The 18473-nt window shown below is 49.0% G+C and overlaps 2 protein-coding genes across 5 annotated transcripts in view; one reads left to right on the top strand and one right to left on the bottom strand.

Moving 5' to 3' along the window:
- Window positions 1-18473, top strand: part of LOC135824453 (ras-associating and dilute domain-containing protein-like) — a 37203-nt gene that overhangs the window by 5625 nt on the left and 13105 nt on the right. For 3 of the 4 annotated variants that reach the window (XM_065337188.1, XM_065337190.1, XM_065337189.1), the window contains exons 3-4: window positions 15394-15592; window positions 15850-18197. In XM_065337188.1, the coding sequence (XP_065193260.1) occupies window positions 15394-15592; window positions 15850-18197 (2547 nt within the window). Of the gene's footprint in view, window positions 1-11772; window positions 13553-15393; window positions 15593-15849; window positions 18198-18473 lie in introns of those variants that run through there. The other variant, XM_065337191.1, reaches the window with a different exon arrangement.
- LOC135824458 (procathepsin L-like) lies at window positions 6940-8103 on the bottom strand. The gene has a single exon (XM_065337196.1). It carries the CDS (start codon window positions 8055-8057, stop codon window positions 7062-7064), a length of 996 nt encoding a protein of 331 aa, XP_065193268.1. The 5' UTR covers window positions 8058-8103; the 3' UTR covers window positions 6940-7061.

Raw genomic sequence — 18473 nt, 5'->3', positions numbered from 1 at the left:
GTCATAGAAATATGGTCACCATGGTCACAGTTGGCCCAAATCACGCGTGGACTTGAATTTCCATGGTGATGCAATCGTGTTTCAAAATTTTATGCACAATCCCTGATCAATAATTTATAACGTCTGAGTCGTAGAAGCGTGGTCACAGTTGGCCGTAGTCTGAATAGCCTATCAGTAACTGTGAGGTGTGAGTGTTGACTGTCGAGTACACTGTAGTCCAGTGAAACCGGTGACTAACGATCACCCCTAGGCCCTTGGGGCCAGAGAATTACGCGGTCTTCAGTGGCAGGTGGTCCTTAGTTAGAGGTTTGCACCGCACAACCACGTATGAATGTGAGACCGTCCGTGCCTGGCAAAGTGGTCTGTAGTACCAGGCTGGTTGCTAGTCACAGTGGTCTTTAGCTACAGGTTTTACTGTAGTACCAGGCTGGTCGTTAGTCACGGTGGTCTTTAGTTACAGGTTTTACTGTAGTACCAGGCTGGTCGCTAGTCACGGTGGTCTTTAGTTACAGGTTTTACTGTAGTACCAGGCTGGTCGCTAGTCACGGTGGTCTTTAGTTACAGGTTTTACTGTAGTACCAGGCTGGTCGCTAGTCACGGTGGTCTTTAGTTACAGGTTTTACTGTAGTACCAGGCCGGTCGCTAGTCACAGTGGTCTTTAGTAACAGGTTTTACTGTAGTACCAGGCTGGTCGCTAGTCACGGTGGTCTTTAGTTACAGGTTTTACTGTAGTACCAGGCTGGTCGCTAGTCACAGTGGTCTTTAGTTACAGGTTTTACTGTAGTACCAGGCTGGTCGCTAGTCACGGTGGTCTTTAGTTACAGGTTTTACTGTAGTACCAGGCTGGTCGCTAGTCACAGTGGTCTTTAGCTACAGGTTTTACTGTAGTAGTAGTAGTAGCAGTAGCAGTAGTAGTATTCTTTTATTTTCCATCAGAAGCCTCAACAGTGATGAACACAATTCTTAAGAGGGCCGATAGCACACACTGTGGGTTGAGAAAAATAGTAATAAAAAAGCAACTGGTTATGTGAGGGAGTAATGGGATAAGGCAAGAATTAAAGAGATGTGTTGCTTCTACAGTACTAGTCTAGATCTACAGGTGTACAATCACTCATGTACATGTAGATCTACAGAGTCCTGCTCAATGACATCCAGTCGCGTCACTCGAGTTTGCGCCGTGCACCATTCCGCAGCCCAGTGTTCGCAGGTGTAGGGCCGCGCAACGCCCGGCGCGTACTTGAGTGACGCGACTGGACTTCATTGGGCAGGACTGCACAGCACTGTCGGGCGCCGAAGAACTGGGGGAGGGAGTCAGGGTTCTAGCCTAGCCCGTTCTTATTCTTAGCGAACACAGCAGTTTCGTTCTTATTCGACGGTACAGTCTTACTTGTACATTGATGCAGAGTTATACATCTGAGTGTACATCATCGTGTGCCCGTGCTACCCGTAATTAGAGTGGATAGTCGGGTAGCAGTTTGCTCCTGAGAACCCGACTGGGTAGTGGGAGTACTTTGTTTTCGCAAAGGTGTTTGTAAAAAGCACAGGCCCGGCGGAACTGGTCCTGTTGGTCAGGCCATGGCCCGACCAACTATAGTATTTGGCCACCGACACGTGTTTCCTCCTGAGGAGGGTATGTGACTAGGTGTACCCGCCATATATGGTTGTGATGAAGCCGAGACCCAAGGTCGGCAGAGCATCCCAGACCACGCCACCAATCCCCTTATTCATGGCTCACACATGACGGGTTACGTGGCTCCAAGAAAAAAAGAAAAAAATCACACAATGTATGAACGACTATGATATGGTTGGAGCAATAGAAAACTGCTTCCGCCGGTCCTGAAGCATGGCTACTACTAGTACATGCTTTATTTAATAGTGTACACTTTCTATGTAGCACAAGTGCACAGACTACATGTAGGTCAAAAAAATACCCGATAGGGTACCTGTCCTACCGGGATAGAAATACCCTGACTCGTTACCGACCAAACCCCTACCCGTTGCAGCCTTACTAGAAATTAAACACTGTTCTGTGCACTTAAACGCGGTGCTACTTCTTCATACGGTTGGATTGCTCTAGGTCACGTAGTAGCCAGAACTGTACAAGTCCCACGCCTTGGAGTAGTTGAATGAGTCAAGCAAAACGGGTGTGCTGGTAAAGGAGAGATTTTGGACTTTGCTACTCGAGCACAGGGTGAGATGCAGTCCAGATCGCAGGGTTTTACCCAGGGGGGGGGGGGAGGGGAGGGGCAGCCCCCCCCCCCCCATAGTGACTCATTTGTCGATTTTTGTGTTTTTCCATGCCATTCAACAAAAATGCCACTGCCGGTCACTTCTTGATGTTTCATAATGGCACATTAATGTTGTCTGGGGTGAAGTAGGGGTTCGCCCCGAATGCTACATTTTACATGGCAAGACAATTTTGGAAAATGGGTTACGGGGTAACTGTTTCCCCTGCCTGCCCTCCTACTGCAGTCAAACCTGCAACTAAAGACCACCATGACTAGCGACCAGCCTGGCACTACAGACCACTTCGCCTGGCACAGACGGTCTCACATTCATATAGGGTTATGCGGTGTAAACCTGACTAAGGACCACCTGCCGCTAAAGACCGCTTTCTTTGGTCTCAAGGGGTGGTCGTTAGTCACAGGTTTTACTATTTTAACCTGGCTAGAACATTGAGTTACATAATGAAGGCAACACGCCGGCCGTGTGTGGACCTGTAAAAGAAAGTTGCAAACGACTCCTGATATTCTTGTGTTCATCTCAAGTGGATTCTGCTGTACATGCGCATTGCGGTGCGCTATTTGCGCAAATTCAAAAAAGAGGTCCTGTTGGATTGTGATGTAACTAACTTTCAAAGTCGACTGCTGATTGCTTTCACTTGAAACTGAACAGCTGCACCTTTAACGCTATCCAATTGTAATTCTTCTCTTCAATATGTGGGCATACAGACGAACACCCCCCACCCCCCCCCCCCCCCCCCTCTCTCTCTCTCTCTCTCTCTCTCTCTCTCTCTCTCTGCCATGCATGGGTGCATTGACTATTTTCTGTCACCGAGACCAATGATCGGGTGAGGGTGGCCATTCCATCTGCACGCAAATCGGCTTCTCTTGTATCTGTTCGTACTCCTCCGTTTCTGCAACCCTGTTCTCTTTAGGAAACATTGTCATAAAGCAAAAGAAATACTTTTCTAAGTACTGTACTTCAGTACACATAGATATGCTGTGTCTGTGGCAGTGGATTGAATAGAGGATATTGAACTCATTGCAATAAGTTGTCGTGACCCAGACCAATGTGTTATTGTGAGTGACACCGATGTGTTATTGTGAGCAAGACCCATGTGTTGTCGCGAGGGCATCGTACAAATCATGATGATGCGTAAAAGCTGCGTGGCAAAACGTCACCATGCGATCAGCAATGGGATTGTAGCTGTACCCCTTGGATCGATCTCTATTTCGAAATATGGTATTTCCCCGATTATAAGTCTTGCTCGATTGCAAGTCGCTGCCCCTTTTTTTACCGTTGAGTTTGAGTGTAAAAAGGTGCGACCCATATTCGGAGAAATACGGTAGGTGTGTAGTAGTGTCCACTGGAACTCTGACAATGATTCGAGACGGCAAATTGACCAGCAGAATGACATGAAAACATGAAATGTCATGAAATCACACTTCAACAGAAAGCCTCTCGCTCACTGAAATCCGACCCACAGTGCAGCACTGGTGCCCTTGAGTCTTGACCAGCTGCGACTACTGTAATTTCATAAATTTACGGTCTACTTTTATTTTTGGTACTTTCGGTGCGTTTGTTTCATGCTGTTAGACATGTATGTACAGTCTGTATCGCCTATAGCGTTGGTGTTTGATTTTGAGCATTTTATCCCTATAAAAAAAAGAAGTAAATTATCGTATCCGTTCCCGAAGGGAACTCACGACGGCCGCTAACACCCGATAAACCCTAGCGGCAGATGCACTATAATATTATCACTATAAGCGATATAATTATTACTATTACCGATACTGCATGCAATGTATGCGAGTGGGGTGTCAAACGACTCAGCGCGCCGTGCACATACGCACTACATACATGTACAATGTCATAATGTCATGTAGCTGGCTGTAGCTCCTGACACACAAAATCAGCATTTCCTCATGATGGCGGCATATTTTGGCAACTTGTACGAGCAAAACTCACCAAACAACACTCACTGGACAAGTTCTTCACGAAGAAGTAAAGCCTGTAGGGGTGAAACGAAGGTCTCAATGTGCCAAACGAACCTTCTTCATCAAAACGAACGAAGGTGTCGAAAGATTCTTTTACAAGTTCACAGTTCCTCTTGAAGCACACTCTGTGCATGTGCCCTACAAAGTACATGACTTTGCATATATTTGCTATGCAGTCACCACAATTGGCACGCCCATAACTTTTGCACTGCGCAGTTTGAAGCTCCAACTGCGCAAGACTTCTTCTGCACACAGTGGCCGTGAATGGCCATGCTCAATCGCAGTCCGTGGCCTATTATGCACTTGCAATGGCACCTACGGGAGCCAAGTGGACACAAAACTAGTGCACTGTACAAACTACAGTACAGTACCTCCTGTATACAAGGAAGATCAGTGCATGTGTGTGCAGAAATCGTGTGTTAACCTTCTTTTGAATTGAAAACCAAGGTTTGTTTTAAATGAAAACGAAGGTTCTTCGAACCTTTGACACCTTCGTTTCACCCCTAAATAAAGGTCTTTTGAAATATGAATTTGATCATTATAGGCGATATTATTACTATAGACGATTATTACTACTCGAAGTATACGCAATAACTGTGTATACTTAGTTATGGCAAATGAAAATGAATTTGTGAAATTGATCACTATATCCGGTATATTACTATAGCCGCCAACCTTATAGGCGATACTGACTGTATAACGAGGAAGTAAATCTAACGTTCTAGCGGATGACATTTCTTCGTTATAATAAGATCTGCTGAGGCCGTACTGCTTCACATATGTTGTGTGTGGATATGCCGGAATACTGCAAGATCGTTAACATAATTATCTTCTCGTTAACCTACGGATTTTGGACAATCGTCAAATTTGCGACTCGTTATAATAACATGTCTTACAGTACCGAAAATTTCAATATACCGAACAAACGCTAACACACATAATCCAATAGGGAACTGCTTAAAGGGGAAGTATACCCTAAAATCAAATTTTCACCAGTTGTAGTCTTCGGGGTGCTGAGTCGAATGGTCTTGGTCCGAGGAAGCTGAGACGCTCCCTTCCTACTTGAATCCCAATCGAACTCGCGCACTTCCACCGAAACTGGGTGACTGCGCCCTACTAGATGGGGAGTTGTATGCAAAATGTCACTAAAAGCGCCATTTCGTTCTTATAAAAGCACGGATGACCGCGATTGGCCCATATGTCGTAGTCTTTTGGACGCTGAGTCGACTGGTTTTGGTCCGAAAAGGCTGCGATGCAGCGTTCCTCCTTTATTCCCAATCGAACATGGTTGAACAAGCGGTCACGTGCTCCTGCGTACACCAGTCACCTGGTCACCGTGCCTGCAGGGTACAACTTACTAGCCTGTTTGACCTTTTTTGGGTGCAGTCCTGTCACTCGAGTTGAACCTTGGTGTGAAAGTTGTCGCCTGCTGGGCGAGTGCTGGCGCGGTGACCAGGTGATTTGGGCAACCAGGACCACGTGACCGCTTCTTCAACCATGTTCGATTGGGAATAAAGGAGGAACGCTGCATCGCAGCCTTTTCGGACCAAAACCAGTCGACTCAGCGTCCAAAAGACTGCAACATATGGGCCAATCGCGGTCATCCGTGCTTTTATAAGAACGAAATGGCGCTTTTAGTGACATTTTGCATACAAATCCCCATCTAGTAGGGCGCAGTCACCCAGTTTCGGTGGAAGTGCGCGAGTTCGATTGGGATTCAAGTAGGAAGGGAGCGTCTAAGCTTCCTCGGACCAAGACCATTCGACTCAGCACCCCGAAGACTACAACTGGTGAAAATTTGATTTTAGGGTATACTTCCCCTTTAACCTGGACCTAAAATTTCTGAACTTAAAAGTACATCACTGTAGTAGATATTGTTGGTTTGACAGCATGAAACAAGGTGGAGGACACTGTGTTTGGAAACAGTGACCTTACTACAACCTTCCACGGTTGGCAGAGCCCCGGTCCCTGCGGACCATTTGAACCATATGGGTGTTGAACCCGGTTCTGACCCTCATTATGCTAGGGGAGTTTTTAGACTTCTCCTTACGTCAGTCTAATACTAGTATTGAACAAGTATTGGGTTATATAATATCACTGCACTACATAATAATTATAGTACATGATTGTGTGCGTCCAGCCGCATTCGTGCCACTTCCAGGGCGATGTGCAAGTTGAAGGCACCAAGTATGCACTCTGGTTTGGAATTTCGCGGAGCGCAGCTGTAGTATGCGTGCACATGTATACAAGATGCAAGGCTGTCCCCACAGGATACCACGATTCCGCAGACGTGCAATATTTGGCTTTCATCAGCGTTTCGAGAGATTTTGCATAAAACCCGCGTTATTCATGGAAATGTACAAGAGAATAGTATATGGTGTTGAAAATATACTACGAAAGTCGTACCGCGTACCGGTCCACGAGTTTGTACGACAAGTTGTTCAAATTTCTCCAAGAACGTGACTGCGTGTACGCGTCAAGAACTGTGTCTGTGTGTGATGACGGCTTTAAAATAGGAGTTTGGAGCTGTTTCACATGAAAGAGAGAGAGACCAGGGCTGATGATGTAAGATGATGTAAGATGATTGTGTTTTGACATGGTGTCAGTGTTCCAAGACTGAATTCCAACAGAGACAAACTTCATGAATTAAAGAACCCCAAGAAGATGTACCAGCAATACCATGTACGTACGCACACACACACAACAAAGCAACTTATCCTTGTCTTATCACTTTCTTGCAGTACCAAATACTACAATTGATGATGATGTGAAAAGAAAAAAAATCAAAGAAGGGCCTCCAAACAGACATTCGGAACTGTTTTACAGTTAAATACAAAGTCTTTACACGATGGGGTATGATGGGTCAGAGGCAATACCGCAGTTGTTGTTGCGGTTGCGGGACATCCTGATGTAACCGGCATCTCCAAAGATGGTGCCCCACGAGTTCTTGACGAGCCAGTAGTCCTGGCCGCCCAACACTCCATAGCCTGCGGCCAGAACACCATGGTCAAGACGGAAACTGCTGCATGTAGGGCTGTAGTAAACACCGCTCTTGTAGAATCTGAACGTGGGGGCACTGGCATCGATGGCCACGGAAATGGGGCCTACGGTGGCGACAGCCATTTTGAGAGCAGACTCATTCTGTGGCGGGATGTTGACGTAGGAGACAGCGTGAGCCACAGCACGGTTGCGGTTGTAGGAGCAGTTTCCCTTCACGTGCTTGTAGGGATAGTCAGCCTCGGACATAATACCACCGTTGATGGCAACGTAGGTGAAAGCGTCATTCATGAGACCACCATGGCAGCCGTTGTCACCCTCCAGGGTGGAGCAGTCGACCAGGTTCTGCTCACTGAGAGAAACCAACTTGCCAGTCTTGCGGAAATGCTGACCCTCGAGAGAGCCTGTAGCAGAGAAAGACCAGCAGGATCCGCAATGTCCTTGGTCCTTGATCGGGGTGACGTAACCGTGCTTACGCCAGTCAACTTCATTAGGGAGATTTGCAGGATCCTCATTCTCAGGGAACAAGAAAACTGCACCAGGACGCTGGAATTTGCCGCCGACAAGATTCTTGGGCTGTCCCAGGCGAGTGCGAGCAAACTCTTCCTCGGTCAGATCTCCTAGCTCATTCATGGCAACAGTGAATCCGAGTTTCTTCTCGTTCGTGTCGTGGATGAGTTTTTGATTCTTACGGAACACATTACGGCGCATAAGCTCTTCCTGATGGCTTGTGTAGGATTTTCCGTAGGCAGTCTTGAAACCAATCCATTCCTGATCGTTTTCCAAGCTGACGGCATGAGCCGCAGCTGCGAAAGCAAGAACTAAGCACAACACCTTCATCTTGACTGTCAATCTACAAACAACAAAGTGAGGGTCAATGGTTGAAACTGTTCTTTTTGTTCAAGATGCCGCGTGCGCGTGCATGCATCCACTTTGATTGTATGCGCTTGCGCAGAGCGTACTGACATGAGTCAGAAAAAGTCAAATTTGGAACGTATTACATCACTTCCTTCTTCAAAAAAGTGCTTGTGACTGTCACATGATGCGCGTGCGACTCATGCACATGATTATCGCGTGACGCGTGCACGTGCGCACGTGTACGTAGATCCACGTCATGATCTGAAACTTCCCATCGCTAGGTACTACTACGGTACTAGTACTACTACTAGGTACTACAGGTGAGCACTGAGCACCCGGTACCCTACTACTACTACAGACTACGTATGTTTTTCGATTTTGACAGCATGTTACAAGGCGAGGACGCGTACGAGTACGAGTAGATCTTTTTTCTTGTGCCATGGGCAGAAGTTGGAAAAAGACAAGAAAAAAGAAAAAGAACAAAAGAACAAAAGAAAAAAGAAATAAAATTACAAATAATTTAATTACAGAGGAAGACAAGAAAATAACATCACAAATCCTTCCAGACGTGATCCCTGCAGCGGCAGCAACGTGAACAATACTACGTCGGCAACACGACGACTTCTACAACACAAAAAACGAAAATTATAGAAATCCTACCAACCCGTAGAGTAACGAGGGTCCGAACCTGGGTTTTCCCAATACGGTTCAAATGGTCGCAAGACCGGGACTCTGCCAACCGGATTATGGTTGTAGTCAGGAGCACTGCGCGTCCTCGCCTTGTAACATGCTGTCAAAATCGAAAAACATGTTAAACTACCAAGCAAGGCTTCTGTATATACTACAGACTACTACACTAGTACAGTCTGTATCGGCTATACTAGCGTACCCTTTTGATTTCCGTGATTTTATCACTATAACCGATGCATCACTATAATGCGATACGATCGATTTTTTTCGATCGACACATGAAAGGCAAGGAAATATTTCCAGCATGGCGTTTTGACAAATGAGCATGCTGCATAGTTGACAGTGCCCGCATTTCCATAAAAAAATTCTGTTATGTACATGTACATGTGTCACTATCAAAATAAGCAACGCGAAGAAAGTAAAAAATAGGGCCTTTGATATTATTGCAACATGTATTATAAAGTTATCACTATAGCCGATAATAATGTAGTGTGTTATGCATGCTTTGATTCTTTGTTGCCATCATAATATCCGATATGATTACATCCGATAATATTGGTTATAGTGATATTTGTACTGGATAAAATACGTTTTGCTTTTGATATTTTGGACCAATATCACTGTAGCCGATATATTCTTATATCCGGTCACTCTATAGCCGATACAGACTGTATTACTTCCTACCAGTCTGGCCAGCCAGCGCGGCACTTTGCCATGGCAAGCGCCAGGGAGTACTCCGAGTAGTACTCCCTGGCAAGCGCACTCTTTTCTGGCTACACGGTCAGTACACCATGGTACACCGTACTCGTACTGCCAAGACTAAAGTACGATGTGATTGTTGCCCGTACTCCAGCCCTCTCGGGGCAATACTAATTATGCCATGATGAGGGCCTCGCAACCATGCGATAACATATACTTATTATGTCTCCTTTATTCACTTCTTTCGAAGGCGATAAGCCAAACCCACCGGGAAATATTTCCATGGGTGGGACAGCAAAAAGAAAGTGAAAAAATAAAAAGCTAAAACCAAAGGGACAAGAAATACAAATAGGGGAAGGAAAAGGAAGAAAGGAAAGAAACTCAATCCGAACTCCAACATCAAAACAATAATAAAGAATTTGCAGCGACAGGCAAAGTACATCAACCAATAAAGGGAGTAACAAAGGAAATATCTTTATCAGTCGTTATTCAAGTCTCTTAGCTATTGAACATGCAAACGCATTATTATTATTATTATTATTATTATTATTATTGAGGTGCGATTTCTCACAAAAGTGTGTAGAACACAAGGGTATACAAGTAAGAACTAAGCGTGACAAGTGTGTATCAGCAACAAATTCTGATTCGGACAGTGAGGGAGAAGGTGAGCTGAGTGAGGGTGAGAGTGAGTGTGAGGGTGTGCGCGTGAGTCGAGATTGTGTGCGTCCGTCTCGTAATAAGTCTTCAGTATACAATCATTTGGTTTCTAGTACTGACTGTTGTCGTACTTATTCTGATTCCTGTTTTTCTGTTTTGTGCCGTGCTCGTCATGGTTATCTTTTGCAGTTACAAGTTTTGGAAGCTGTTTGTCAGCGCATTCATAAGCCGAATTTGTGTGTCCAGAAAGATAGTGTTATTACCCTAAAATTGTTCAAATAATGTTCTTTTGTGTAGTGTGGCAACGTTGTTGCCACTTGTGCCTAAATGTGTTTTGTCACCTTCTTGTTTATTATTATCATTCGTTCTCACTTTTTTTGTTTTTGTTGCTGATACACACTTGTCACGCTTAGTTCTTACTTGTATACCCTTGTATTATTATTATTATTATTATTATTACACTTGGGTCTTTTTCCCTCCCCCAGGGGACCAACCACGGTCAGTTTCTGGAAACTACCAGAGGTGAAAGAAAGTGATTAAATTTGGAAAGGATTGGGAGAACTTCAAATTCAAAGTATCAGTCGGGGAAGTGAACTGCCTGAAAAGAGAAAAAAACGCCAGACCCACCAGGACTCGAACCTGGGACCCTGCTTGTCATGAGCAATGCTCTAACCACTGAGCTATGGGACCAGGCTGAACCTAGAAGGCGCTGACAAGTTTTTCACTCCAAAGGCAGCTCACAACACGTGCCACACATACTGATGGCACTTGGCACGGTCTTTTTCCTCCCCCAGGGGACCAACCACGGTCAGTTTCTGGAAACTACCAGAGGTGAAAGAAAGTGATTAAATTTGGAAAGGATTGGGAGAACTTCAAATTCAAAGTATCAGTCGGGGAAGTGAACTGCCTGAAAAGAGAAAAAAACGCCAGACCCACCATGGTGGGTCTGGGACCGGGCTGAGCTATGGGACCGGGCTGAGCCTTTTGGTTTTTTCTCTTTTCAGGAAATCATCCCCATAATTCTTTTGTAGGACAGTCGGCGGCTAGTCATTCAGTGGCCGGTAATCATGGTAATGCTTGTAATAAGTTGTATGGTAATGTGCCTGCAACAAACACAACTAACTACACGGTAAAACCTGTCAAAGCGACCGCTCGGATACTGAAGGCGACCACCTGTCCCAGACGACCACTGCAGCCAGGACCAAGGGATGCTATTTCCAGTCAAATGACCCTGGATAAGGAGACCACCAGTGACCTGGTAAGGGAGACCGCACTTTGAAGGTCCCTTGAGCGGTCGTCTTAGGCAGGTTTCACTCTACTTGTACATGTACAATGGTTGTTGTTGTTGTTGTTTTTTTACTTCATCAGATTTACAGGCAAGGATGCCTGCTCACCGACCAGGGGCCAGTTCCTAGAAATGAATGGTCATGTACTTCTTTACTTTTTGCAGACTAGGTAGAAACTTCAATCATGTCATTGTATAAGTGGCAGTCGTGGTACTTGTTAGGTCCTCATCTTCCGGATCTCCGGCATGGCAGGTCTGACACAGTGCCGGTGACAAATGAAGTGCTTCAACTCAACTCTGTTTTGAGATTCTCGTACATAAGTCATAAAACAGTCCTCTCATAGCTCTCAAATCGTGTGCATGTTGTAGATCTACGGCCGTAGACGGGTAGACTACATTTTTGTAGCTGCTTGTCAGCTTGATGTTTGATCATGTGTCCTACAATAGACGTGCTGCGCGACGTGCTCGGTTCACTGGACCGATCGACTTCGTTCACGCTGGCAAGATCGAAATAATTGAAATGTCCGTCATCTCTCGCATTACGATTAGCTGGACATGTTCATTAGGTAACAAGAAGCTAGTTGCACGGTACATGAGCACTTGTTTGTTTCCTCCGCGTTTCCGTAGTCTTTCTTCCGAGTTCTGTCGACTTCCCAGTTGTGAGCAAGGGTCTCAGACTCTAGTTTGCCCAGCGCATGCTGCGAATTCCGGAGTCCACATTCCCTCGTAGGACACCATCGCTGAGCGGATCGCAGAATAGAGCACGGCCACGCGCGTCGGCTGGCGAAAGACGTGGCATCGCGAGCTCCGCTGCTTCTGGATACGGACGTTGGGCCGGAGTTGCGATGCGGACATGACACATGGCATTGCCGGGGTAAGGCGTCTCTCCCGATGGGATGCGAGCGTGACGGAGTGGGTGTCGACTTTGCTGTACTGCGCCAGTGACCGTCGGATCCGCACACTGACTGAGTCAAAGTGCGTGCCTGCCACACCTCCAGTAGCACCTTCTCTACTACTGTCAGAGTACTCAGACCCATGCATATTTACATGATTGTACTGCTGAGGTCTGTGAGGAGGTCCTGTTTTGTTTACCCACTGTGCCCTACACAAACTGTACGAAAGACTATGGTTTGGCTGGACCAATCCAAAACTGCTTTCGGCCGTCCTGGTACTGTGTGATGGTCTAAGAACAGCCTGGCTGATGGACTCTGTGCCGATGGAATGTGATCGCCCGCTTCTAGCCACCTGAATAATGAGTAAATGCCGTGAACACGAGGGACTACGTCGTACTGACGGCCACGGAGCATTCGATGCCGTGTACACTAGGTTCACGAACCCCGATGGCAGTAATGGCGCGGCCGACGATCCCGCAACAAGCAGGGAAGCCAGCGCTGACAGCAATACCACCAGCAGCGTACATGTTCACATAGCCACTGCTGCCGTCTCTGAACCTACCTCCGTCGTCGCTAGCAGCGTGGTCGCAACCAGCGCAGACTCTGTCACTAGCAGCAGCAGCAGCAGCAGCAGCAGCAGGTCCAATACATTGTGTTCTCTAACTGCCGTCTCTGCAACGACTGCCGCTGCAGCCACGTCGCCCGCATCACCACGGCAACAACACCCGTCTCCATCCGGCGGGACGGCGCATGCTGCGGCAACATCAGTGCACACTTATCCGCACACCGGCAGGGTGCTCTGGTCGCGCGACGCGACAACATCCCGTAAATCCTTCCCACCGGCGTCATCGTCATCATCATCATCATTGTTTCCGGCACCTGTAAGCCGGCTCACAAAGCAAAGAACACCCGGATTGTCAGTGGCGGCTACAGCAGCAATGAGTACACACACAGCGGGCTCATCACTCGTTGACGACCTGTCAGCACCCACACCAACACGTCTGAGCGACGACGACGACGGCCAGGCTGGGAAACGCGGGCATGTGGACAGACGGAAACGCGGCGTCGGCTTTGTGCGCTCCACCATGCTGTCGGCGTCGAGGATCTTTAGCCGCGGCAAGGGCCGCTTCAAGACCTGGTCGCACGGGGAACGTGACGTCGCCACGAAAACGGACGCCGCCGGAGCGAGCGCTACCTCTCCGACCAGAGCCGGCGGTGGTAGTCGGTCGAAAGAGCGTCCCCGCCAGCGCAAGGTCTGTACATAGCTTGTCAGGTAGTTAGTCGATCGGTTATATGTAAGGATTGTCCGCAGCGTTCAGATCTAGGTAACCCTGGTTAGTAGATAACCCACGGGGGGGGGGGGGGCAGATTTTTTTGTCTTATAACGAGTACTACCTACTAGAGTCACACGTCGCTTAACCGCACACGTCCGGTCTCCACAAAAATATCCGGGTAGGCGATGGAACCGGAGAACTGAACCGTGACTGGCTATGTTGGATGGAACACGTCTGCTGTAAATCTGTAACCACCTTTTTTTCTTCCGGATGGAGAGGGAACCGGATAAAGGAGGACCGGATAAGCGAGGTCTGACTGTATCCGATATCCGGACGTGAATGTATGCGTTTCAGGCGTCAGGGGATTTTTGATCGTTGTCTACTGTAGATGTTTGTCTTGTGACCGATGACGTACCAACGAGGGTAGACCTGTACTTAGCTTGTCAGCTGGTTAGTCGATCGATCGTATGTACGGCTTGTCCGCTATTCTGTGTATGTAGGTACTTGGAAACACACCATGTACCACCATGTACCATGTATACGCCCGTCGCAAGAGAAGCACGCAAACCTGCAAATGCACTGGATGTGCACCCACAGATTTTCTCTTATAGCAACGATAGCGAACAAGATCCGAATGAGACAGATCAAGACTTGCGCCAGATAACTGTCTAATCCACGTAACTGGCAAAGCCATGTGAATCGACCACCTATGCACACCTGGTCTACACCACACGGAGTACATCGGCATAAAACGGCCAAGACAGTTACCTATGGAAACACACACATGCACATTGTGTGTGCACCGTCCTTAAATTTTGTGTGTGCCCGTGTGCACGTGACTTTGAAAGTCTGCCACCAACGGTGCCGTGTTAGTGCTGTGGAATTCATCGGTCGGTCAGCGTTTTGGTCGTTATCTGTAGCCGTGTTGAATGTGCTATGTGCACTGCATGTGCAGCAGACATTGTTCTTGGAGATGTGTAGATGCGGGCGGGCGGGCGTGCCTACGTGTAGTGCCTACGTGTAGTGCCTACGTGTAGTGCCTACGTATAGTGCCTACGTATAGTGCCTACGTGTAGTGCCTACGTGTAGTGCCTACGTGTAGTGCCTACGTATAGTGCCTACGTATAGTGCCTACGTGTAGTGCCTACGTGTAGTGCCTACGTGTAGTGCCTACGTGTAGTGCCTACGTATAGTGCCTACGTGTAGTGCCTACGTGTAGTGCCTACGTATAGTGCCTACGTATAGTGCCTACGTGTAGTGCCTACGTGTAGTGCCTACGTGTAGTGCCTACGTGTAGTGCCTACGTATAGTGCCTACGTATAGTGCCTACGTGTAGTGCCTACGTGTAGTGCCTACGTATAGTGCCTACGTATAGTGCCTACGTATAGTGCCTACGTGTAGTGCCTACGTGTAGTACCTACGTGTAGTGCCTACGTATAGTGCCTACGTGTAGTGCCTACGTGTAGTGCCTACGTGTAGTGCCTACGTGTCGAACACTAGAAACAGGTACAGTAGTTCATGGTTGGAGGAAGGGAGGGGAAGGGACGCCCAAACGTGTCATTCGCCTCAGTATTTTCTGTCTTTCCATCACTCACTCACCTATGGAAAGAGGAGATGTCTGGATTTTATAATAGAGCTGTTGTAATGAAATCTTGGTGAAAGCACTACTTTCAACTGTGTCTTATTTTTTGGAGTGTTTGCCCTTACCGCACCCATTTCTGGTCAGTGATGGTTGTTTGTTGTGGGTGCTGTTGCTTCTTCTGCTTCTGCTGCTGCTGCTGCTGCCGCCGCTGCTGCTGCTGCTGCTGCTGCTGCTGCAGGGTGTGCATTACGAAGGCGCTCTTCGCTTCTACTACACATCACCATCAGGACAAGAGACGGCTAAAGTTGTACGGGTTCAGAACACCACATCGGCACTGGATCTGGTGCCGCTGCTGCTGCCCAAGTTCTCCACCTGCATCGACGAACGTCTGAGAAGCCATCCTGGCCACTTCTACCTCGCCATTGTCGATCGTCACGGTACGCTAACGTTTTTATTACTATTTGTCCACCTCTGGCAGGAATATGTCAAGCATTGGGTTTTGACAGGAATGTGCTGTACATTATTCGGAGTATATGTATATGTATGCACTTTAATAAACACCAGTAGTTCACCCCAGTTGTGGTTGTGATGCTGATGCTAATGATGATGTGTGTGTGTGTGTGTGTGTATGTGTGTGTGTGTGTTTGTGTATGCGTGTGTGTACGTGCATCCGCTTGCCCAAACTCTATTGCAGGGGAGCATCGTCTTGAGGACGACGAGTACCCGCTGCAGATCTCGTTCCGCTCGGCAGCCGACGCCCCGCACCGCTATCTGCTACGGCAGACAGACCCTGTAGAATGTACTGCTGCCACTGGTAGTGCTGCTGTTACTGCTGCTGCTAGTGCTGCTGGTGGTGGTGGTGGTGGTGGTGGTGACCACCTTGACCAGCTATCATCTGCTACTGCTCTCAGTACGGTCGGTAGAGAGAGCACTGCATCGCTCCTGACCACCGCGACGACTACAACGACTCCCGTGGCATCGTCGGCAATTGCCTCTAACGTTGTGACGGCAGCGAAGACGACCTCGCAAGATTCCCTTGACACGGACAGCACCCTGTTCACCAGCAGCGGCGAAGGTGTACTCGTACCCAGACCTGGCACGACGACGACGTCGGCAGCCCTAGCCCAGCACCGCCAGTCGCTGTCAGTGGAACGAGAGCAGGTTGCCGCGACGATGAGTACCTTGTCCGTCATGCCCTCGTCGCTGCCGCTCTCCAGTAGCCCGGTGGGCCGTCGTCCGCTTAGCCTCAGCCAGTCCAGCATCAATGCAGACTCTGTGTCGGATAGCAGCAGTAGTGTGGATCACCATGCTGGCATCATGCCCGGCGACAATGCTGGTGGCGCCTACACCGGCACCACTGGGACGAGCATGCAATCGCCCGGCCATGCCACCACCAGCAGTACCAGCAGCACCACGCCGCGCCGTCTCATACAGACACTGCGACGCAACATGCGCCGCCAGAGCAGTGCCGGCAACCGGCGCAGTTGGCATGGCGACGAGGAGCGTCGTCGTAGTAGCGCGTCGGCCGTGAACTCCATACGGGTGTACACCGGACCGGGCCTGCAAGAGCAGAGCGCTTCAGATTACAAGACGGTGTTCGCCTCCGACGACACGGTGGCCAGAGATGTGATTGAGTCGGTGCTGCAGCGCCTGTTCATCTACGATCAGAGCTGTGACGACTTTGTGCTGTACGAGACCATAGGAGCGCTGGAATGGTACCACTGCGTGTCCGGCGATATCATAGAATACAACGATGGCGTCGCCGACTGGGCTAACGTGGCGCAGCGCTTCACGCCGCGCTACTCTCGGCTGGTGGCGCCCAACGAGTACCCGCAGGTGCTGATGCGCCTCTGGCAGGTTGACATGGGCTCGGAGCGGCGCATGTACGTACACCATCGCAACGCCGTGCCGCAGTACCGCCTCTCGTCGGGCACTCCGTCACGCAGCTCGTCCCCCCAGGCTCAGCAGCAGCCAGCGGAGGACAGTGGCCGGGCGGTGACGCCGCAGCTGACGTACGTACAGCGCTTCTGCGACTCTCCGTCCAAGCTGCAGTTCACGGGTGTGTACACGGACAACCTCTGCACGCCGTTCCTCGTCACGCTCTCGTGCTCCCAGCCGGAGAAGAACCTCCTCGTGTACCCTTTGATCGACAAGGTAACGTCCATTGGTCAGCTAGCGACCGGCACCAGTGTGAGCATAGCGCTGGCTGGGTATGATCTGCTGCCTCTCCACTGTACGATACGCTGTACGGAGGTCAGTAGGAACAGTAGTAGTTCGCTGAACGCCGCCAAGATGCAGGACCGGCGCGATATCTTCTCGCTGGACGCGGCCAAGGAGGCTCACGTGGCAGTGAATGGCGCACCGGTGTCCGGCATGCTGGTGTTGCGAGATGGAGATCTACTGCACCTGGCCACGTCTCACGTCTTCGTCTTCCGCGACCCGTCACAGCCGCTGTCGCTGAGCAACGGCTGGAAGTGGTTGCCGCAGCCAGACTTCACCTCAGCTGCCGGCAGTCTGTCCACCACGACCGACATCACCAGCGGCTCTATGCATACTGCATCGTTGGCCGATGACCCGTCCTCGCAAACCAGCGAGGCGACACCATCAACATCATCGTCGCAACGTTCGGCACGAGTCATCACGACATCATCATCATCAGCATCGTCACGCAAATCTGTGAGCCTATCGACGGTCTCCATCGGTTCTGACCCACAGCATCAGCAGGGTGGCAGCACACCCTCTTCGCCGTCCGACAGTCTGACTCGCACTATGCCGCTAGTGTTCAGTGGCATCCAACAGGAAGATGTCTTTGTGCAGCTGACGCTGACTACTGCAGACGTCAGCTCACTACCTAATCCCTTATCTCCATCCGCAGCCATTATCCTGGCACTAGTGAGGTTCAACCCAGCGACAACGGCGACAGCAGGAGCAGAGCAGGATGCAGTAGCGGCGAGCGGCAAGTCTTCTCTGTCCACGGCGAGAAAGCAGTACCTGAAGCGGTTTCTAGGCAAGGCGTGTGAAGCGCTGCAGGGCGTAGTGTGGGTGAGTGAACTCAGTAGTCAATGTAGCGGCACCGACATGTGTGTGTGGGGTGGTCTGTCTGTCCGTCCGTCCATCTGTCTGCCCGTCTGTCTGTCTGTCTGTGCATGCATGCGTCCGTGTGCATGTGTGTGCATGTATGTATGTGTGTGTGTGTTTGGTTAGGAGGAGGGTACGCTTGTTTCTGTATGTTTGTATGTGCACATACATGCTCATGGAATGTAGGTGCACAAAATGATAAGTTTGCTGAACTTTTATACGATGTATATGTACTTCGAT

The sequence above is a fragment of the Sycon ciliatum genome, chromosome 9, assembly GCF_964019385.1.
Source record: "Sycon ciliatum chromosome 9, ocSycCili1.1, whole genome shotgun sequence".
In the NCBI taxonomy this organism is placed as follows: Eukaryota; Metazoa; Porifera; class Calcarea; order Leucosolenida; family Sycettidae; genus Sycon; species Sycon ciliatum.
Note: the sequence above shows the minus strand (reverse complement) of the source record. Positions and strands in the feature narration are given on the sequence as shown.

What these genes read in the sequence shown, in the direction of transcription:
- LOC135824458 (XM_065337196.1), bottom strand. Translation starts at nt 8,057, where the DNA reads ATGAAGGTGTTGTGCTTAGTTCTTGCTTTCGCAGCTGCGGCTCATGCC.